Genomic DNA, 16,958 nt, shown 5'->3' with positions numbered 1-16,958 from the left:
ATCTCAGATGCTCCTGACTTGGACTTTTGGACTTTCCCTTGGACTCTCCTGAGTGGTAGGAACATCCTTTGTTTGAAGGAGGTGATGCTGGCCGGCTCCTGGATGAGGACAGCTCACCAGAAAGATCAAGCCATGATTGGAAGCTTGGAACTTTCAGCCCAATTCTGCAGAGAGGGGAGAGGGGCTGAACATGGAATGAATAATCAACCATGCCTACAGGATGCAGCCTCCATAAAAATCCCTGGAGTATGGAATTCATAGTGCTTCCAGGTTGGTGAACACAGCCAGTGCCAGGTGGGTGATGCACCCCAGCTCCTCGGGGACAGGGGCTCCTGTGCTTGGCTTCCTCCCAGACCTCGCCCTGTGGGTCTCTTTGGCTGTTGGTCTGTATCCTTATCATATCCTTTATTACATAATGCGCTGGGAAACATAAGTTTTCCCCAAGTTCTATGAGCCAGTCCAGCAAATCATGAAATGCAAGGAGGGGGTTGGGGGATCCTCAAATGGGGAGCTGTGTCAGACAGAAGCTGTGGGTAACTCGGGGACTCTTCTCCCTGGGACTGGCCTCTGCAGTGGGGGTGGTCTTTTGGGGTTGAGCCCTTACCCTGTGGGGTCTGGTATTGTCTCCAGGTAGACAGCGTCAGGGTGGAGTCCCGTTTAGGACACCCAGTGGATGTCACAGAGAATTGATCAGTGCAGGAATAACCCCGTGGACTTGGTCACAGAAGTACTGTGTGTCGGGGGGGCGGGAGGTGTAAAGGTGAAACAGGAATACTCTTCCTTTATACCCCGGACTTGGGAGAAGAGAAAATCTAATGCACAAATTTTCAGAATGTAAAGAAATCTATAGGAGTACTAAGGAAAAATTAATGAAGCTGACATTAATGACATAATTGAGTTTTGGGGTTTTGTTTGTTTGTTTTGCTTTTTTTCTTTTTAGGGCCACACCCGCAGCATATGGAGGTTCCCAGGTGAGGGGTCGAATTGGAGCTGTAGCCTCCAGCCTATGTCAGAGCCACAGCATCGCAGGATCTGAGCTGCGCCTGCGACCTACACCCCAGCTCACGGCAACGCCAGATCCTTAACCCATTGAGTGAGGCCAGGGATCGAACCTGCATCCTCATGGATGCTAGTCAGACTCGTTAACAGCTGAGCCATGCCAGGAACTCCCGTGACTGAGTTTTTAGAAGACATTTCTATTTTGTCATTTTCTTTTGTATTTTAGAGTCAGTTTATTGTTTTTCAGGCCTCACATTTTTGTGGGTACCCAGAAAACTTAGAGACCGCCGGTCTAGAATCATCTCTCCTGCTCAGTGGCCCCACGTGGTCCCGGCGTCTCCTCCCACCTGCGACTTTGAGTGCATCCTTGCACCTTCTGGGCCTCAAGGTCCTCCTTGAGGAAAGAGCCCAACCAGCTAAGCAGAGGGGTTCAGTGAGAGTGCCCTGACGTGCCTCGGCAGCTGTTACTTGTCAGAGAGCCTCTGTCCTCACCAGGCTGTGCCTGATTTAAGGGCAGAGACTGTGAGCTGAGCCCCAGGGTCCAGCCTGATGCCTGGCCCAGGGGAGGCAACGAAATGCATGTTGGTCCCCTCATTGTTCCTGAAAAAGCCAAGTTCATTTCTACAGGCAAATCCTTTGCCCAGGGTGGTTCCACACCTAGAATCCCACCCCCCTCTCTTTTCTGCGCTTCCACCCATCCTTCAAAGTCCAACTTGGGTCCCCTCTCTTCAGAGCCGTCTTCTCAGATGCTTCTGCAAACCCTCCACCTCCTCCTAGCTCTCATCCTTGCTCTAGCACATTCAGAATCTACCAAACGCTTTAAGTAATGAGCAGAAAGGCAGTAGGGTCGTAGTTTGGGGTGTGGGCTCAGACAGGCTTGGCTTCTGGTCCCAGCCCTGTCCTTGCTGGCCTTCTGATCTTGGGCAGGTCACTTCCATCTCCAGCCCTCGATGGCCTCAGCTATGGAAGGGACTCACTATGCAGGGAGGCTGCGGGAAGGCGATGGAGCCTGGACAGGAATGGCTTTGTGAGCTGGGAAATGCAGCACCCAGGAAGGATGAAGTTTAATGTCACCAAGGAGGACCCATGGGTGGGGGCTGGAGCCTGGAGTAGGGCAGGGATGCAAAGGGGGCTTACTTTGCTGGCAGGTGAGTCGGAAACTGACAAGACCTTGCGCCGGAAGCGAAGCTCATGCTTCTCCTTGGGCATCTCCTTGGGGAAGAAGAAGTAGGGGATGGCCGCCAGGGCCACTGCGCCAGCAGAGATGAGGAAGCCCAGCCACCAGGCACCCACCCATCGGGGGTCCTTCGATGTTAGGCTGATGCCACCTGGAAGAAAAGGCCATGGTGATGTTGGGGTCAGCATGGGGTGTCACTTCTTGGTCACCACCCAGGACTGGCCTGAGACATGAAGTGGCCTGGGCCCAGAGTCAGGAGACCCAGCTTCCAGTCGTGGCTCTGACAGTTATGTCTTGTGTGACCTTGGGCAAGTCTCTGGCCTTTCCTAGGCCTTGACTTTTTCAACTACTAAGGCAATGTGTGCTGTGGTCACTGTCATTAACTTTGGAAATGGACTGCTGAGTCTGAATCCCACTGCTAACATAACCTTTGGCAAATTAGTTAATCTCTTGATGCCTCAGTTTCCTTCTCTGTAAAATACAGATATCAGTAGCACCTACATTATAGGGTTGTTGTGAGAATCATAGAAACTAAACTATGTAAAGCATTTAGAGGAGTTCCTGTCAGGGCTCAGTGGTTAATGAACCCGACTAGCCTCCATGAGGATGCAGGTTCAATCCCTGGCCTCTCACAGTGGGTTAAGGATCCTGTGTTGCCGTGAGCTATGGTGTAGGTCGCAGACGCAGCTCAGATCCTGAGTTGCTGCGGCTCTGGTGTAGGCTGGTGGCTCAGATTTGACCCCTAGCCTGGGAACCTCCATGTACCACGGGTGTGGCCCTAAAAAGACAAAAACACACAAACAAAAACATTTAGAATAGTGCTGGGGGAGTTCCCTGGAGGCCTAGCAGTGAAGGATTCAATGTTGAAACTGCTGTGGCTTGGGTTTCAGTCCTAGCCCAGGAACTTTGCAGGCTGCAGGCATAGCCTCCTCCCCCCGTCCCCCGCAAAAAAGAATAGTACAGGCTCATAAATAGTACAGGCACATAAATGCCAGAGCATGAGGTTGGAAGATGAGCAAGGAGTCTGTAACTTTATCAAGTTCCCCAGGTGATTTTGCTCCCCTTCCAGGTATAATTGGGACAAGATTATCCCAGATGTACCTCCTGCCTGAAGTGCCTACGTCTCCCATCAAACCTACTGACTCCCTGGCAAGTCGGGTATGTCCTCCCTCAATCACCACAGCATCTGCAAACACTTTATTTCTATTTTTTATTTTTTTGTCTTTTTAGGACCATACCCGCGGCATCTGGAAGTTCCCAGGTTAGGGCTCGAACTGGAGCTGTAGCTGCCAGCCTACATCACAGCCACAGCAATGTGGGATCTGAGCCGCGTCTGCGACCTACACCACAGATCACGGCAACACCAGATCCTTAACCTCTGAGCCACGATGGGAACTCCTGCAAACACTTTATAACAATTTAGATGCATGATGACACCAACCCCGTGAGTGGGGCTGGTTCCCGGGTGCTTGATCCTGAGCTCCTCCGGGACGGGGCCCAGAGTACACAGTCAGTGCTCAGCAAATGTATCTGTAAAGCTGGGAGTGGAGCTGCCTTTGCACCGATTCCCTCCTTCACTTACTATGCCCTGGCTTCCAGGTCAGGCTGGTGGGAGCTCACACTCGCATCTCTTCAAACCCTCCACCTCTCACTTACAAGTCTGTGCCTGCAGTGAACATGACCGGCCCCGCTCATGAAATCCCCAGAGAGAAAGAAGGACTAGGGAGGGTGGCACCCTGGTCCACAGAAATGGCACATCCACCCACGAAGGTGTCACAGCAGCCAGGATGATGTCAGCAGAGCCAGAAACATAATCCCTTGCCCTGAGCTGGCGTGTGTCTGGGAAACTGATTCCCGGACTCGCAGGGACTATTCCATCAAGGGAGATAGGAGTTGCAGGAGTTCCCGTCTTGGCGCAGCGAAATGAATCTGACTAGGTTGCAGGTTTGGTCCCTGACCTTGCTCAGTGGGTTAAGGATCTGGCATTGCCATGAGCTGTGGTGTTGTTCGCAGACGTGGCTCGGATCCGCGTGGATGTGGCTGTGGCGTAGGCCAGCAGCAACAGCTCTGATTAGACCCCTAGCCTGGGGAATCTCCATATGTCGCTACCAACTCTTGTTCAGAGCTGCCTGGACCTGTCCTGACTGCAGGCGCCCTTGGGCAAAAACCTGGAGAACAAGAAACAGAATCTGGTGCGTCCATCTACTCGATCACCTGAGGCATCTAGAGCTTGCTGAAAAATCTCCAGGTGCAGGATGGGACATCTGAACAGTGGGAGGCAGAAGGCAGAGTTGGGGGCTCAGAGCTGCTTGGTGACCAGCAGGCAGCTGAGATGCCACAGTGACCTGTTCTACAAAGACGCCACTCCCATGCCCCTTAGGGCACCAGAGATGGAACCTACCCAAACTCCTCCCTCCTGGCTGCCTTCAGACCAAACTTTGGTCCCACTCCTTGGGCCACCTATTTCCTGGAGCAGAGACTGCTGTTCCCCAGATGGTGACCTTGGCACAGGTTGCCAGGCTCCGGGGTTGTCAGAACTGGTAGAGTCCTTAGAGGTTACCCAGTGGATTTCCCACCTGAGACAGGCTCAGGGTAGCTGAGTCCTGCTTCAAAGTTCTCTCCAGCAGGCCAGCGTCCTCTCTGCGTCATCTGGGGCTTGTCCCCCCTAAAGATGGGAGCCCTCTATAGGCCAAGAGAATATGTGGCCCTGTCTGCCCCACAGCGTATCCGAACATGGGGCTGGGGGCCTGGGCCAGCTCAAGGGTGGAACTAGGTGAGGATCTGTAACACCAGTGATAACTACAACGCCCCATTCAATGCCACCGTAGAGCTTATGGCTACCCTCTCACCACATTCTGACTGCAGCCTTGGGAGGTGGACAGGACAGAGCATCTCAAAGATGGGAAAGCTGAGGCTCAGAGAAGTTAAGAGGTAGGTCTAAGGTCAGTGGGACTGCTGGGATTTGAACCTGGGTCCCCCCAGGCTCAGTGTCTCCTACGATGCTCAGTGAGCTGGGTCTGCGTGCTCCTGGGGACAACTGCGTGTGCCGAGGCTCACCTGCCGGCATTCGATCGATGTCCACATAAAGGCGCAGCATGAGGCCTCCCAGCCCATAGGCCATGCCTGGCCCCATCATGGTCACTGCAACAGGATCCCTGCAACAGGATGCCTAGGTCAGGCCCCGCTGGCACGGCTGCCCGCTGCAGGTCAGCGCCTGCCCAGCCTCCCGTGAACGCGAGCAGCCCATCCCCCCCCCCCCCCACTCAGGCCTGGGAAGCTCTCCAGGGCTTCTCTGGCCACATGGAGCAGAGGTCAGGGACTTGTACCCAGCCCGACCTGGCCCCCGCTCAGAGCTCCAGGCGTGGCCGGGTCCTTACCCAGGTAGAGGGGTGAGTTGCTGCTGTGGGCAAAGTCGTCGATGTAGGAGATGCCAAAGGGCTGAATGGGCACCCCGCCCACGCCGAGGAGGGTCTGGGCTATGAACATGATCCCCACCACGGCCAGATGCTGGACCTCCGTGGAGCCTGAGCAGCTGCTGTTGGACAGGGCTGGGGCTGGGGCTGGGGCCTTGCTGGTGGGCAGGCACAGGGATGCCTCAAAGTCCTGTGACAGGTCCGCTGAGAGGTGATAAAAAGAGAAGAGCAGTCGCTAAGACTTACAGCACTTATTGGCGCAAGGTACTGTTCTGAGTGCCGTGTGTGTAAATTATCTGACCCCGCCACAAACCCAGGGCATGGGCGCTCTCATTGCTCTCATTTCACAGATGAGAAAACTGATGCTCAGGCAGCAACCAGCAAGGGGTGGAGCCAGGATTGGAACCCAGCAGTCCAGCTGCAAGTCCATGCTCTTAAACGGCCCTGTGCCACCTATCTGAGCAGAGGTATGTGGAAGTGCCATGGCCGTGGTGGCTCCTGGGTGGGGGTGGGGTGGGGCTACTGAAGGAGGTAGAGTTTGGACTCGGGGGAGAACAAACAAGATTTTCCAGAAAGAGAAGGTGGGGAGAGGTGTTCCAGGAAGAGGTCACAGCACATGCAACACCAGGGGCTTGAAAGTTCCGTAGGGCTGTCTCAGAGTGTCAGGAGCAGGCTGAAGGCAGGGCCAGGCAGGAGAGGGACGCTGGGCCTGGACCTCGGAGGGCTCTAATGCTCTTGGCTGTCATTTTGGGAAGGGCTCGGTGTCAGCTTGGGACACAGATGCAGGGTGCAGTAAAGGGACATTTCTTAAATTAGTACCAGACATTCGTTTTCTGTAACTCACCAATATTTGGTGAGCAAACTTAAAGAGACCCTCATACTATTATTATCCCAAATGTGGGTCTAGGAGGGGCCTTCTGTCTGTGGTTGGCCCCGCCCTTTCTGAAGCCCTGTCCACCTGGCCCAGAGAGCCACTCTCTGGAGCTGGAAAAAGCCACGTGAACCAAGGGCAAGGTCCTAGAGCCTCACCCGAGGCTGCGTGAGTTGAAGACGGTGAGACTGACAGAGGCCATTGCTCAGCCCCTCTGGGTCTTGGCGTCCTCATCTCTCAAACAAGCTTCCTCAAATGCAAGTTCCACAAAAACATGGATTTCAGAAGCAGAATGATCCAGTAGTTCAAAGCAGGGGCTCTAAGGGCCAGGCTACCTGGGCATCTCAGTGCTCCACTAGCGGCCGGCCTTGGGGAAGCCCCTCCCTCTCTGTGCCTCGGTTTCCTCATTGGCAAAGTAGGATAATGATAGCACCTGCTCAAAGGATGGTAAACATTAAGAGTGATGAGCGGTGCCTGTGTACAGGGCCTGCTAGACATTAGATAAGAGGATTATACGGCTCTGTCTTCTTTTTCCACCCCGGGGTCCCCAGAGCTCAGCAGAGGGCCTGCACATAACTATTAATGAGAATTAATTAATTACTATTGGCTGAGGAATGAGTGAAGGAAATAGCCGTGACCATCAGAGCAGGTGGTACTTGGGGGGTCACCACGTCTGGTTCACTCATTTGACAGATGTGGACACTGAGGCTCAGACAGGAGAAGGGCTTTGCTGGCCTGGGGTTTCGCAGGGCAGTGTGTGGCAGTGAGCATGAAGAACGTGTGTGATCCTGTGCAGGAAAAGCTCTGTTAAAGTGAAAATTCTGCACAGAGAAATGTGAGGAAGCATCATTCTTCAGCATCCCCATCCGGCCTCTGGACAGTTCTCCGCTCAGGCCCCGACAAGCACTCTGCCTGCCAGAACTTCCTGCCCCCACGTGGCCATCATGCATGCGTCTCCCGCCACCTGATATGCCCCCTCTCTCTACTCTGAGGCCCAATGCCACCTCCCCCAGCTCACTCCATCCTCCAGTGTCCTTCCCCTACTCAGGGCTCTACGGCTCCCTGGCCATCTCCCCAGGTGCCGGACTCTCCAGCCTGTGGCAGGGCCACCCGTGCTCATGCCAACCCTTGCTCCCTTGGAACTTCTTGAGGGCTGGTCATATCTGCTCCACCTTCCACCCCTGGGCCTGGCATGGAGTAGGAGCTCCGGGGTCTGAGCTGGTGGGAGGGCAAGGGAGGAAGGATGCTTTCTGACAGCCCTCCTCCCCTGGGAAGCCTTCCAGGATGTCAGGCTGGACTGCGGGCTCCTTCCCTGGGCTCCTACAGCCCTGTTCTTCCTTCTTCACACAATTGATATCCTGGGCAGGGGAATGGGAGGGGTTATTTGTCTCCCTTCTCTCCCAGACTGGGAGCTCCCAGGAGGCAAGGACTGAGTCCCCTGAGAGGGTCTACCACAAAGTAGGCAGCACTAGGGTTTCTTGGGTGGACCCCATATGGGAAGGGGTGGTGGATGGGGAGTGGATGGGCATGTGGATGGATAGGTGGACGGATGGGTGGGCAGATAGGTGGGTGGATGGGTGGGCAGGTAGGTGGACAGATGGGTGGACGGGTAGGTGGACGGATGGGTGGACAGGTAGGTGGATGGATGGGTGGATGGGTAGGTGGACAGATGGGTGGATGGGTAGGTGGATGGATGGGGTGGACAGATGGTGGATGGGTAGGTGATGGATGGGTAGACCGGACAGGAAAAAACTGCTTGGGTCATTCTCCAAGGGATAAGCATTCATCTGTCAAGGTGATTCTCACAAATCCCACTGGGCTAAACAGAGGCTACACTATTCCTAAAATTCTTTCATGTTTTTTTCTGTGCATTCACTCACTCATTCTTTCATCAATATCATGGCTTCTTGTGAGGCTTAAATGCATCAATACATGTAAAGTGTTTAGAACAGTAGTGTCTCATAGGTGCTGGGTGATACTGCTATTATTAGTCCACAAACATCTCCTGAGGACCTACACATGCCAGGCCCTCGATTAGGCTGTGTTATTAATTCACCCCCACCTCAAGAAAAGACAGTGACATACAAGCAGGCCCTCACCCCTCTGCCCCACTACACCCTACCTCCCTGCCCAGGGTTGCCAGAGGACCCGCTGGGGCTGAGACTGCTGGAGGCAGTGGAGTGAGTGGGGGGTGGGGGGACTAGCAGATGTGCTGGGAAGCTGGGTCCATCCTGACCAATGGAAGCCTGGGGATGGGCCCTGGTGCATGGAAATGCGGCAACTCCTGTCCACCCTCAGCCCGCCCCCTGCTGCTCTTACCAGGGCTGGTGTGGTCATAGCGATACGGCTCTGAGATGAAGTGCGGGACAGTCATGAGCACGCCTGCCACGGTCACAAGGAGAGCACCATAGCCAATCAGCCGGGGGGCGATGCACTCGGCTGCCAAAATAGCTCACGAACACGATCAGGGCTGTGTTCCCCACCTGCAAAGGGATGAGGGGACCCATTAAAGTGGAGCAGGGGGCCATCCGTGTCACCATGGCCAATCTTGGTCCTCCCTTCTATAGAATGGACTAGCTGTCTGAATACGAATCATTTGGGTCCCTCTTACAAATTCCGATTCCAGGGCTTCCTAGGAAGGGCCCCACTGCTCCCACTATGGAGAGAATTGAGAGCAGCGTGGACAAGGCTAGAGGTTCAGTTTCATTCTAGAATACGGGTCGGAGCCCGGGTTAGAACTTGGGGTGGTGGGGGCAGTCAAGGAGAGGGATCTGAGCTTCCGGGACGTCCTGAATGAGTAACAAAGTCTAAAGCCAGAGGACTCAGGCTTGGAATTTCAAAATCCTCAGATGTGGGTGCTGGAGGGCACTTGAGGGCTCGCAGGAAGGGCAGGCTCTGTGTCGGACGCTGGGTGTGTACCCCACTCTGCTGCTTACTGGCCGATCACCAAGGATGAAATACTCACCCTCTGAGCCCTGGGTTCCTTGTCGGCCGAGTGGGGCAGAATTAGCAGAGGGCCAGTGGGAGGGCTGACCCTGGGAAGGAGGTTCATTCTCCATTTTATAGACGGACACCGAGCCCTGGAGGTCAGGGAGCGACTTGCCCAAGGCCCCAGAGCTATGTAATGACGTTCCCTTTCCCCCTCTGAGATGGGGAGTTGGGTGATAAGGAATACTGAGGCTGTGGTGCAGACCGCAGGCCTTGGTTGGGAGGAAAGTGACACATCACTTCTGGAAAGTACAGATGGCCGGAGTTCTCCTTGTGGCTCCGCCATAACAAATCTGACTAATATCCATGAGGATGTGGGTTCGATCCCTAGCCCTGCTCAGCGAGTTAAAGATCCAGCATTGCCATGAGCTGTGGTGTAGGCCGGCAGCTGCAGCTCCGATTCAACCCCTAGCCTGGGAACTTCCATATGCTGCAGGTGTGTGGCTCTAAAAAGACAAACAAACAAACAATAAAAAAGACAAAAAAAAAAAAGGCTAGATAGCCGAAGGACCATTTTGTATTGTTTCCTGGTTACTAATCCGATTACACTGTGCTAATGTACTCTATTCTTTTTGTTACAGATTATCTTAATGGTAGGCCAGGGTAATAAAAGAGATTAAAGAATTCAAATAATTCAAAAAAAAAAAAAAAGGGCGGGGAGAGAATTTTACAGAAATCTGCAGAGGGTGGGGTAGAGAGAGAGTGTGCTGTGGACAGCGGCCTTCTCCGAGGGTGCAAACATCTGGTGGGGGAGGGGCTGGGCACAGCTGGACTCTGATCTCCAAATCCACCCAAAGCAGCTTGTCTACTCCCCACTGCTTGGCCCTCCGCCCAGAGGCAGAGGCCGGTGGATCCTGGGGCACCTCCAACCCTGGCATCCTCCCCGCCCCACCCCCACCCCCAGGTCTGCCTTGGATCTGATCTGAACCTCTCCCACTCCTGTGGAATTGACTGCCTCTGATTCCTTCCTGGGACAGACACTAGCTGGGTGCCTGGAAAAAGCTAAAGGACCCGAAAGGAGAGTGGGTGGATATGGGGACCCTGGCTAGCTCTGAAAGCCTCCCCCGTCCCCGTGCTCCAGCAGAGTGTCCCCAAGGGCGGCTGGGAAGTGGTTGTGATGGGGTTGCACGTGGCACTGGGAGGGAGGGGCTGGGGTGGCGGGGGTGGAGTCTCCGCAGGGTCTGCCCCTGAGGCTGCCCCGGGGCCAGTACCTCATTGAAGGCGGCCAGCAGCCCGGAGGTCTGACTGGAGAGGCCGAAGCGCTTCTCCACCGTGGAGATGGAGCTCTTGAGATAGCCGGAGATCATGAGCTGCGCCAGCTGCAGCAGGCTGTGACACAGGACGAAAAACTGCGGGGGCCCCCGCGGGGGCGGCAGCAGCGGGGTGGGGGGGGGGGCAGGGAGACGGGTAGGGAGACAGAGATGGAGATGGAGGGAAAGTGAGGCCATGAGGTAGAGAAACAGAGAAATGAGCCAGAGGAGACAGATAGGCAGCAGCAGAGAGACGGAGGGAGGCAGAGGCCAGAGCAAAAGGGGAGAGAGAGAGAGTTAGGGAGCGGCACACGCCTTCTCACCCGGGCCTAAAACCTGGAAAAGCCGTCCCGGGTGCCTGGGGGTGTGGCGGGCACCGGGGACCCACATGAAAGCCAGAAAGCAGGGTCTTCGTGGGGCCCAGAATGGTGGGAAGCTCTCTGCCCCTCAGAGCACCCGTCACCAGGCCGGACTGGAACCCCCTCCCTGTTCCACCACTCTGCCCTTTTCTCCAGGAAGCTCTCCGCCCCACTCTGTGCTCTCTGGAAGCTCCCCTGGGCTGCCACCTGCACACAGCAAACCCCCCCCCCCGCCCCCGCCCCCGCCCCCGCCCCCCGGCCAGCTGCCCAGCCCCACCCCCACCCAACCTCACCCATATACCCCACCTGCCTGCAGTTCTACAAAACTGGCAGAATTTCTAAGGAAAAAAAAAAAAACTTGCTTCAAGAATTAAAAATAGAGTGTTTATGCCAGAGCTTGAAAATAGTCTTTGTTCTTGGTTTCCTCATCTGTGCAAGAGGGTGACATCCCTGCCTTCCTGGGTTGCTGTGAGAACTAAAGAAGATCATGCGGGAAAGGTTCCAGCGGATGCTTGGATGTTTAGTGCTGCCCCTGGCGGAGCCAGAGCTCCCAGGATTCATACAGGTTCAGGGTCACCAGGTCCTGCTCTTTCCTACTAGAAAAAGAGGCGGCAAAAAGACTGGCCCCTCACTGCCCCCCAGAGAAGCCCCTCGGGAAGGAGAGAGCCTGGGCCTGGAACCGAGCTAAGGGTTGCTACCTAGATCACTGCCACCCATTCTACAGGAGAGGAAACTGAGGCTCAGGGAAAGGGAGCAATGTGCTTGGTGTTTCATGGCCAGTAAGTGGTAGAGCCTGCCCTGCCCAGCTCGGATAACCCCGCTCCTGCCAGGCCCTGAGAGGTACCTTGATGCTGTGGAACACACTTGGCCTCAAGTCCTGAGGATGCGGGCTGGCTTTGCCTCCAGGTGTGTCTTCTGTGCCCACCATGGCCTTGGTGTCTTTGTCTGGCACCTGGAGCGCCTCACCCACTGGCCCTGTGGGACAGACAGCCGGGGGTGAGAGTGGAGATGACCCAAGCAGCCCAAGGTGTTTCAAGGGGTGGTGAGAACCTGTCAGCCTTCTTGCATCGTAGGTGCTGGAAGGGCCCTTCCTGAGAAGGTGGGTGTGTGTGCTCCATGTGCCCACGCTAGCCAGATCCCACTGGGACCGCCTAGTGATGCCTTCATTTCATTCCTAGCATAAAGCATCCTTCTAGGGAGAAGATGCTGCCACACAAGCTTTAAGCTGTGGCCTTACTGTAGAAATGCACAGCCTTAGCCACCCTGGGGCCTCTAGCTGTGAGACATCCAGGGCTCATGGAGGCTGAGTCTCGGTCTGAGTCTGTCTTGCTCAGTCTAGGATCAGAGGTCTGGGACCAGGCGTAGGGTCAAGGCTTGGTCCAACGTCAGGCCATAAAGGCTTCACCTAGGGTTAGTTTTGGAGAAATACCGTCACCTCCACAGGGCACCAGACTACATGTAACCACAGAGCTAACCAGCCCAATGCCCAAATCATGCAGGAACCGTGTTGCTGGGCTGTGCAGAAAGGGCCCTCAGAGGTCACCCCATTTAACCCCTGCCCATCCACCCCTGAACAAAGAGAGGCCCCAAGTGTGGAGATGCCTCAGGAGGCAGAGCTGGGTTAGAACCTGGATCCTCGGCCCCATTACGCATGTACCTCCCATGGTAACCGCGGTAACCACGTCAGGCTCCCCCTCACTGCAGCCCCTTCAGAGGCATCTCTCAAGGTCTCCTGACATGTAATCTCAGCGAGGAGCCAGAAGTCTGGCCTGGGGAGATTCCACCCCTTCATGTAGAATGAAAACCACCTGCACCTCCTGGCAGGCCAGGCCTCCTTGGCCTTCCTCCCCTCCCAAGGCCCCACTTCCTGCGGAAGCCTCTCCATTGTGTCAGATCCCTCTCAACCTGGCAGGAGCTTCCCCTCATTCAACAAACTCCATGGGGAAGCTGAACACTGCCCTGAGGACACTTCTAACCCAGAGCGGGGAGGTGGGGACTCCCACTCCATCTCCAGACCTGGAAGGCAAACTCAGGGAGGGGGGCGGCAGAGAACCACCACCAGAGAGGGTTTTGTGCTCCTCATAACGAGGTACCTGGAGCTGGAGGAATTTTTAAAAATTAAGATATAATTCACATACCATAAAACCTACCCTTTCAGGGTAGACAATTCAGTGGTTTTAATATATTCAAAAAGTCATACACCGTCACCACTACCTAATTCCAGAATATTTTCATCACCCCAATAAGAAATCCCATACCCATCAGCAGTCATTCCCCATTCCTCCCTCTCCCCAGCTCCTGGCAACCACGAATCTATTTTCTAGCTCTCTGGGTTTGCCTGTTCTGGATATTTCATATACATTCATGTAAATGAAATCATTAAACATGTGGTCTTTTGGCACTGGCTTCTTTCAGTGAGTATAATTTTTCAAGGTTCATCTACGTTGTGGCATGAATCAGTACTTCATTCGTTTTGATGGCTGAATAATATTCCAGGGCATGCATGTGTATCTATCACATTTTGTTTATCCACGTATCTCTTGATGGACATTGGCGCTGTTTCAGGTTTGGTGAACACGCATACACAATTTTTTGCGTGGACATTTGTTCTCAGTTCTCTTGGGTATACAGCCGAAGTCAAGCTCTTGGGTCACATGAGTTAACACTCGATGTTTAACTTTCTGAGGAACTGTTTTCCAACACTGACACTCCTGCCAGCAGTGGATAATGGTTGCAATTTCGTCACATTCTTGCTAATACTTATTATGGTCTGTCTCTTTGTTTTGTTTTGTTTTTGTCCTTTTGCCTTTTCTTGGGCCACTCCCGCAGCACATGGAGTTTCCCAGGCTAGGGGGTCGAATCGGAGCTGTAGTTGCTGGCCTATGCCAGAGCCACAGCCCGCAGAATCCGAGCCACGTCTGCAACCTACACCGTAGCTCACGGCAACACTGGGTCCTTAATCCGCTAAGCCAGGCCAGGGATCGAACCTGCAACCTCATGGTTCCTAGTAGGATTCTTTAACCCCTGCGCCACAACGGGAACGCTTGGCCTGCCTCTTTGATGAGAATCATCCTCCTGAGTGTGAAATGCTATCTCATGTGGTTTTGATTTGCAGTTCCCTAATGACGGATGAGGTGGAGCATCTTTTCCTTGCTTATTGGCCATGTCTTTGGGAAAATGTCTATTCAGAGAGCTTGAGGAATCTGGCTGAAGAAATGGAAGCGCGTGTGACTAGAGAGATGTCCCTTTTCGGAGGCCTGAGCACTCAGAGGAAACAAAGGAGATATTGAAGCAAAAGTAACTCCTGCCAGGGAGAGCTAAGTGATTGGCCTAGGTAAGGGGCGTGGAGGGGGCTCTGTGGAGACCCCTTCGAAGGAGAAGAGAAGGTCCAAGCCAATGTGGCCTCAGGAGACTGATGGGACCATTTCTGAACCCCAGTTCCTCTGACCAGCAGAAACCAGTCACGGATTCCAGCCCAGATCCTGTGCGACGCGTATGTGCGGGCTCATGTGCCTGATCTACATGCTCCTGAAGCCTTGTCCACAACGCGCTGCCTCTGTGCTTCTGCGGAGGACCCGAGGCTCGCAGGTAACTAGCTCCACTGGCTCTCACTGGCGCGGGAACTCAGACCCAGGTATTACCCTCAAGGGGCCAGGCCAACCAGGTGATGAGGCTGGAGCAGAGGGTGGGAGGGCGGAAGTCACTGACCTGGATCCCCAGCTCTGAAAGAAACCCATGGGATGGATGAGGGAGGGGTCAAAGGGTGACTGGGCTAGCGTAGAACCTTCCATCTCCCTGTGGTTCAGTCTAGTGTGCGCCTCTGTGTGGATGAGGGAAGACCTGGCCCCGTTCCCCTGGGTTCTGGGAGCAGCCACCAGTCAGTGGCTAGTCAGTCACTAACCAGGGCTGGTCATATGGGTCATCAGCCCCCTTTTAGCCCTTCCTGTGAGCCGGAGGCCGCCACAGAAGGGCTGGTAGTAGACGGTCTGACCCCCCGATAAGGAATAGAACTCCCTCGAAAGGAGGGTCCCGAGTCCAGGGCTGTGTGTCCACCTTATGTGCTGTCTCTGAGGCCCTTCCTGTCCTGGGAGGGTTTTTTCAAGGACCAGTCCTGACAGGAGAGAGGGCAGCTGAAGAAGTGAACATGGGCCGGGCCAGGGTGGCCTACAGGAATGAGGGGAGACGCAGGGAGCCAGGCCCCAGGAAAAAATTCCAGCCTCTCCCTCTCCTAGGTGGGCAGCCAGTTTTGGGGGCCCCAGGAAGGCCAGGTGGCTCCAAGGGCTGGCAGCCCGCAGCCCCAGAGCTGCCAGGCAAGGGTCTGTGTGACTGTCAGTGGGTCACGCAGCTGGTCACACACACAGGCACCCTCATGTCCATCAGCTGGCAGGTCACCGGTCCACTAGTCCACTGTCCTTTAGGAGACTTGTCTGCTGGGGCTGTCAGTTGACTGCCTGCCCTGCCGCTGCTCAGCAAGCTGGTCAAAGAGTGACTTTGAAAGCCTGCCAGCCTGAGACCTTCCGATCAGTCTGAGACTCTGAGGGTCTGCCAGGCAAAGGGTCTACCTCGGGCTACCTGCTCCTTGACCAGGAATCTGAGTCTTCAGGGAAGGGGCCAGGTTCCAAGAGCAGCCTGACAGGGAGGGCTGCTTTTCTCGGCCTCTTTCCTGGAAAGGCTCAGAGGCCTGCCTTCCCCAGCCACCTCCCAGCTACAAAGAACAAACCTCAGGCAGATCTGGGGCTGCAGGTAGGTTTCAAAGTCCTCAGACCTGGGTCTGAACCGCAGCCCCATCACTGGTCTACTCTGTGAGCCAGGATGTGGGACTGTTCCCTCTGTAAGGTGAGGATGTAGCATCTATGTCAAGCAGAGAAGACAGCTCGGTGCCTGGCTCAGGCCTGGCACACAGTAGGTCGGTCCCCTGAGGGCGGATGCTGTCCCCTCTCCTGATAACCTTCAAGAAGCTTCGAGGTTCAGGGCCCAGCTAAATGCACTTCCTTCCAGGCAGGCCTGGCTCCTCCACATCAGGGCCCCCCTGTCATCACCGTCACTCCTTCCCTGGGTCATCTCTCCCGCTCCCATCCCAGCCCATCGTCCGCAAGACCCAAGGACCTGGACCCCCTCCTGCCGTGCACATACTCTAGCTGGGGAGGCAGCTGCCCAGACTGGAATCCCTCTGTGCGGCCTTAGACCAGCAGCCCCTCTGCCTCCTCGTCCTCAGTGCAGGGATGGCAATCCCCACCCCACCCTGCAGAGAGCACCTGCTGAGAGCCAGAAACTTCCACACCCACTCAGCCTGGGCATGCCTTACCGACTATGTGAACTTGACTTTGCTCTACCGCCTCATTAGCACTTTTTCTTCTTACTGTTCTTACACTGAGCAGCCCCAGAAAATGGCTTGATTTTTCATTATAGGAACTTCTGGAAAGACAGAGCGACTCTTCAAGGGGAACCATCAACAGAGTGTGCACCTCAGATTCTTGCAATATTTTCCCCCCAAATCCTCGCCTTGCTCTTTCTACCAACACACCCTGGACTATTTTATCATGATTCTTTCCCAATCTGAGGCAAGCCTCCCTCCCCCACCTCCCTCCCCATCCTGCAGAGCCGGCCTTAAAACAAACTTCCAAATTCTCAACAAATATTGACCTTTCCTCCCCACTCTGAAACACCGACAATGCTTGGAGAAGTGGTGGTGTCCCTTACCACAGTGAAGAGACTTTGTCTGAGCGGCAGAGTGTGTCAGGAATGTGCAGGGAGCCAGCAAGGACATAATGCATCATAGGTGCACCGTCAACATGGTTCTCCTCCCTGTCAAGTGCAAACACCTCGCCTGCCTCCGTCCTTGCTTTGGGACCTGAAGGAGCGTGGCCGAATCTAGAACCCGGGAATGGATGGAGAGGAAGT

At 54.8% G+C, this 16,958-nt stretch overlaps 1 protein-coding gene and 1 long non-coding RNA gene across 2 annotated transcripts in view; one reads left to right on the top strand and one right to left on the bottom strand.

The window, feature by feature from the left end:
• The window catches only part of SLCO2B1 (solute carrier organic anion transporter family member 2B1), a 48,019-nt gene that overhangs the window by 21,693 nt on the left and 9,368 nt on the right, over nucleotides 1–16,958 (bottom strand). Inside the window, 8 exon segments of the mRNA XM_047752308.1 lie at nucleotides 2,137–2,327; nucleotides 5,234–5,323; nucleotides 5,326–5,331; nucleotides 5,554–5,793; nucleotides 8,780–8,885; nucleotides 8,887–8,943; nucleotides 10,660–10,797; nucleotides 11,902–12,032. Coding sequence (XP_047608264.1) covers nucleotides 2,137–2,327; nucleotides 5,234–5,323; nucleotides 5,326–5,331; nucleotides 5,554–5,793; nucleotides 8,780–8,885; nucleotides 8,887–8,943; nucleotides 10,660–10,797; nucleotides 11,902–12,032 — 959 coding nt within the window.
• On the top strand, nucleotides 5,761–16,848 carry LOC125110755 (uncharacterized). The gene is made up of 3 exons (XR_007130700.1): nucleotides 5,761–6,056; nucleotides 14,173–14,645; nucleotides 16,467–16,848. It is a non-coding gene; the product is annotated as an uncharacterized LOC125110755 (long non-coding RNA).

This window comes from Phacochoerus africanus, chromosome 11, assembly GCF_016906955.1.
Source record: "Phacochoerus africanus isolate WHEZ1 chromosome 11, ROS_Pafr_v1, whole genome shotgun sequence".
NCBI lineage: Eukaryota > Metazoa > Chordata > Mammalia > Artiodactyla > Suidae > Phacochoerus > Phacochoerus africanus.
The sequence above is the reverse complement of the archived record's forward strand: the minus strand, read 5'-3'. Positions and strand labels throughout refer to the sequence as shown.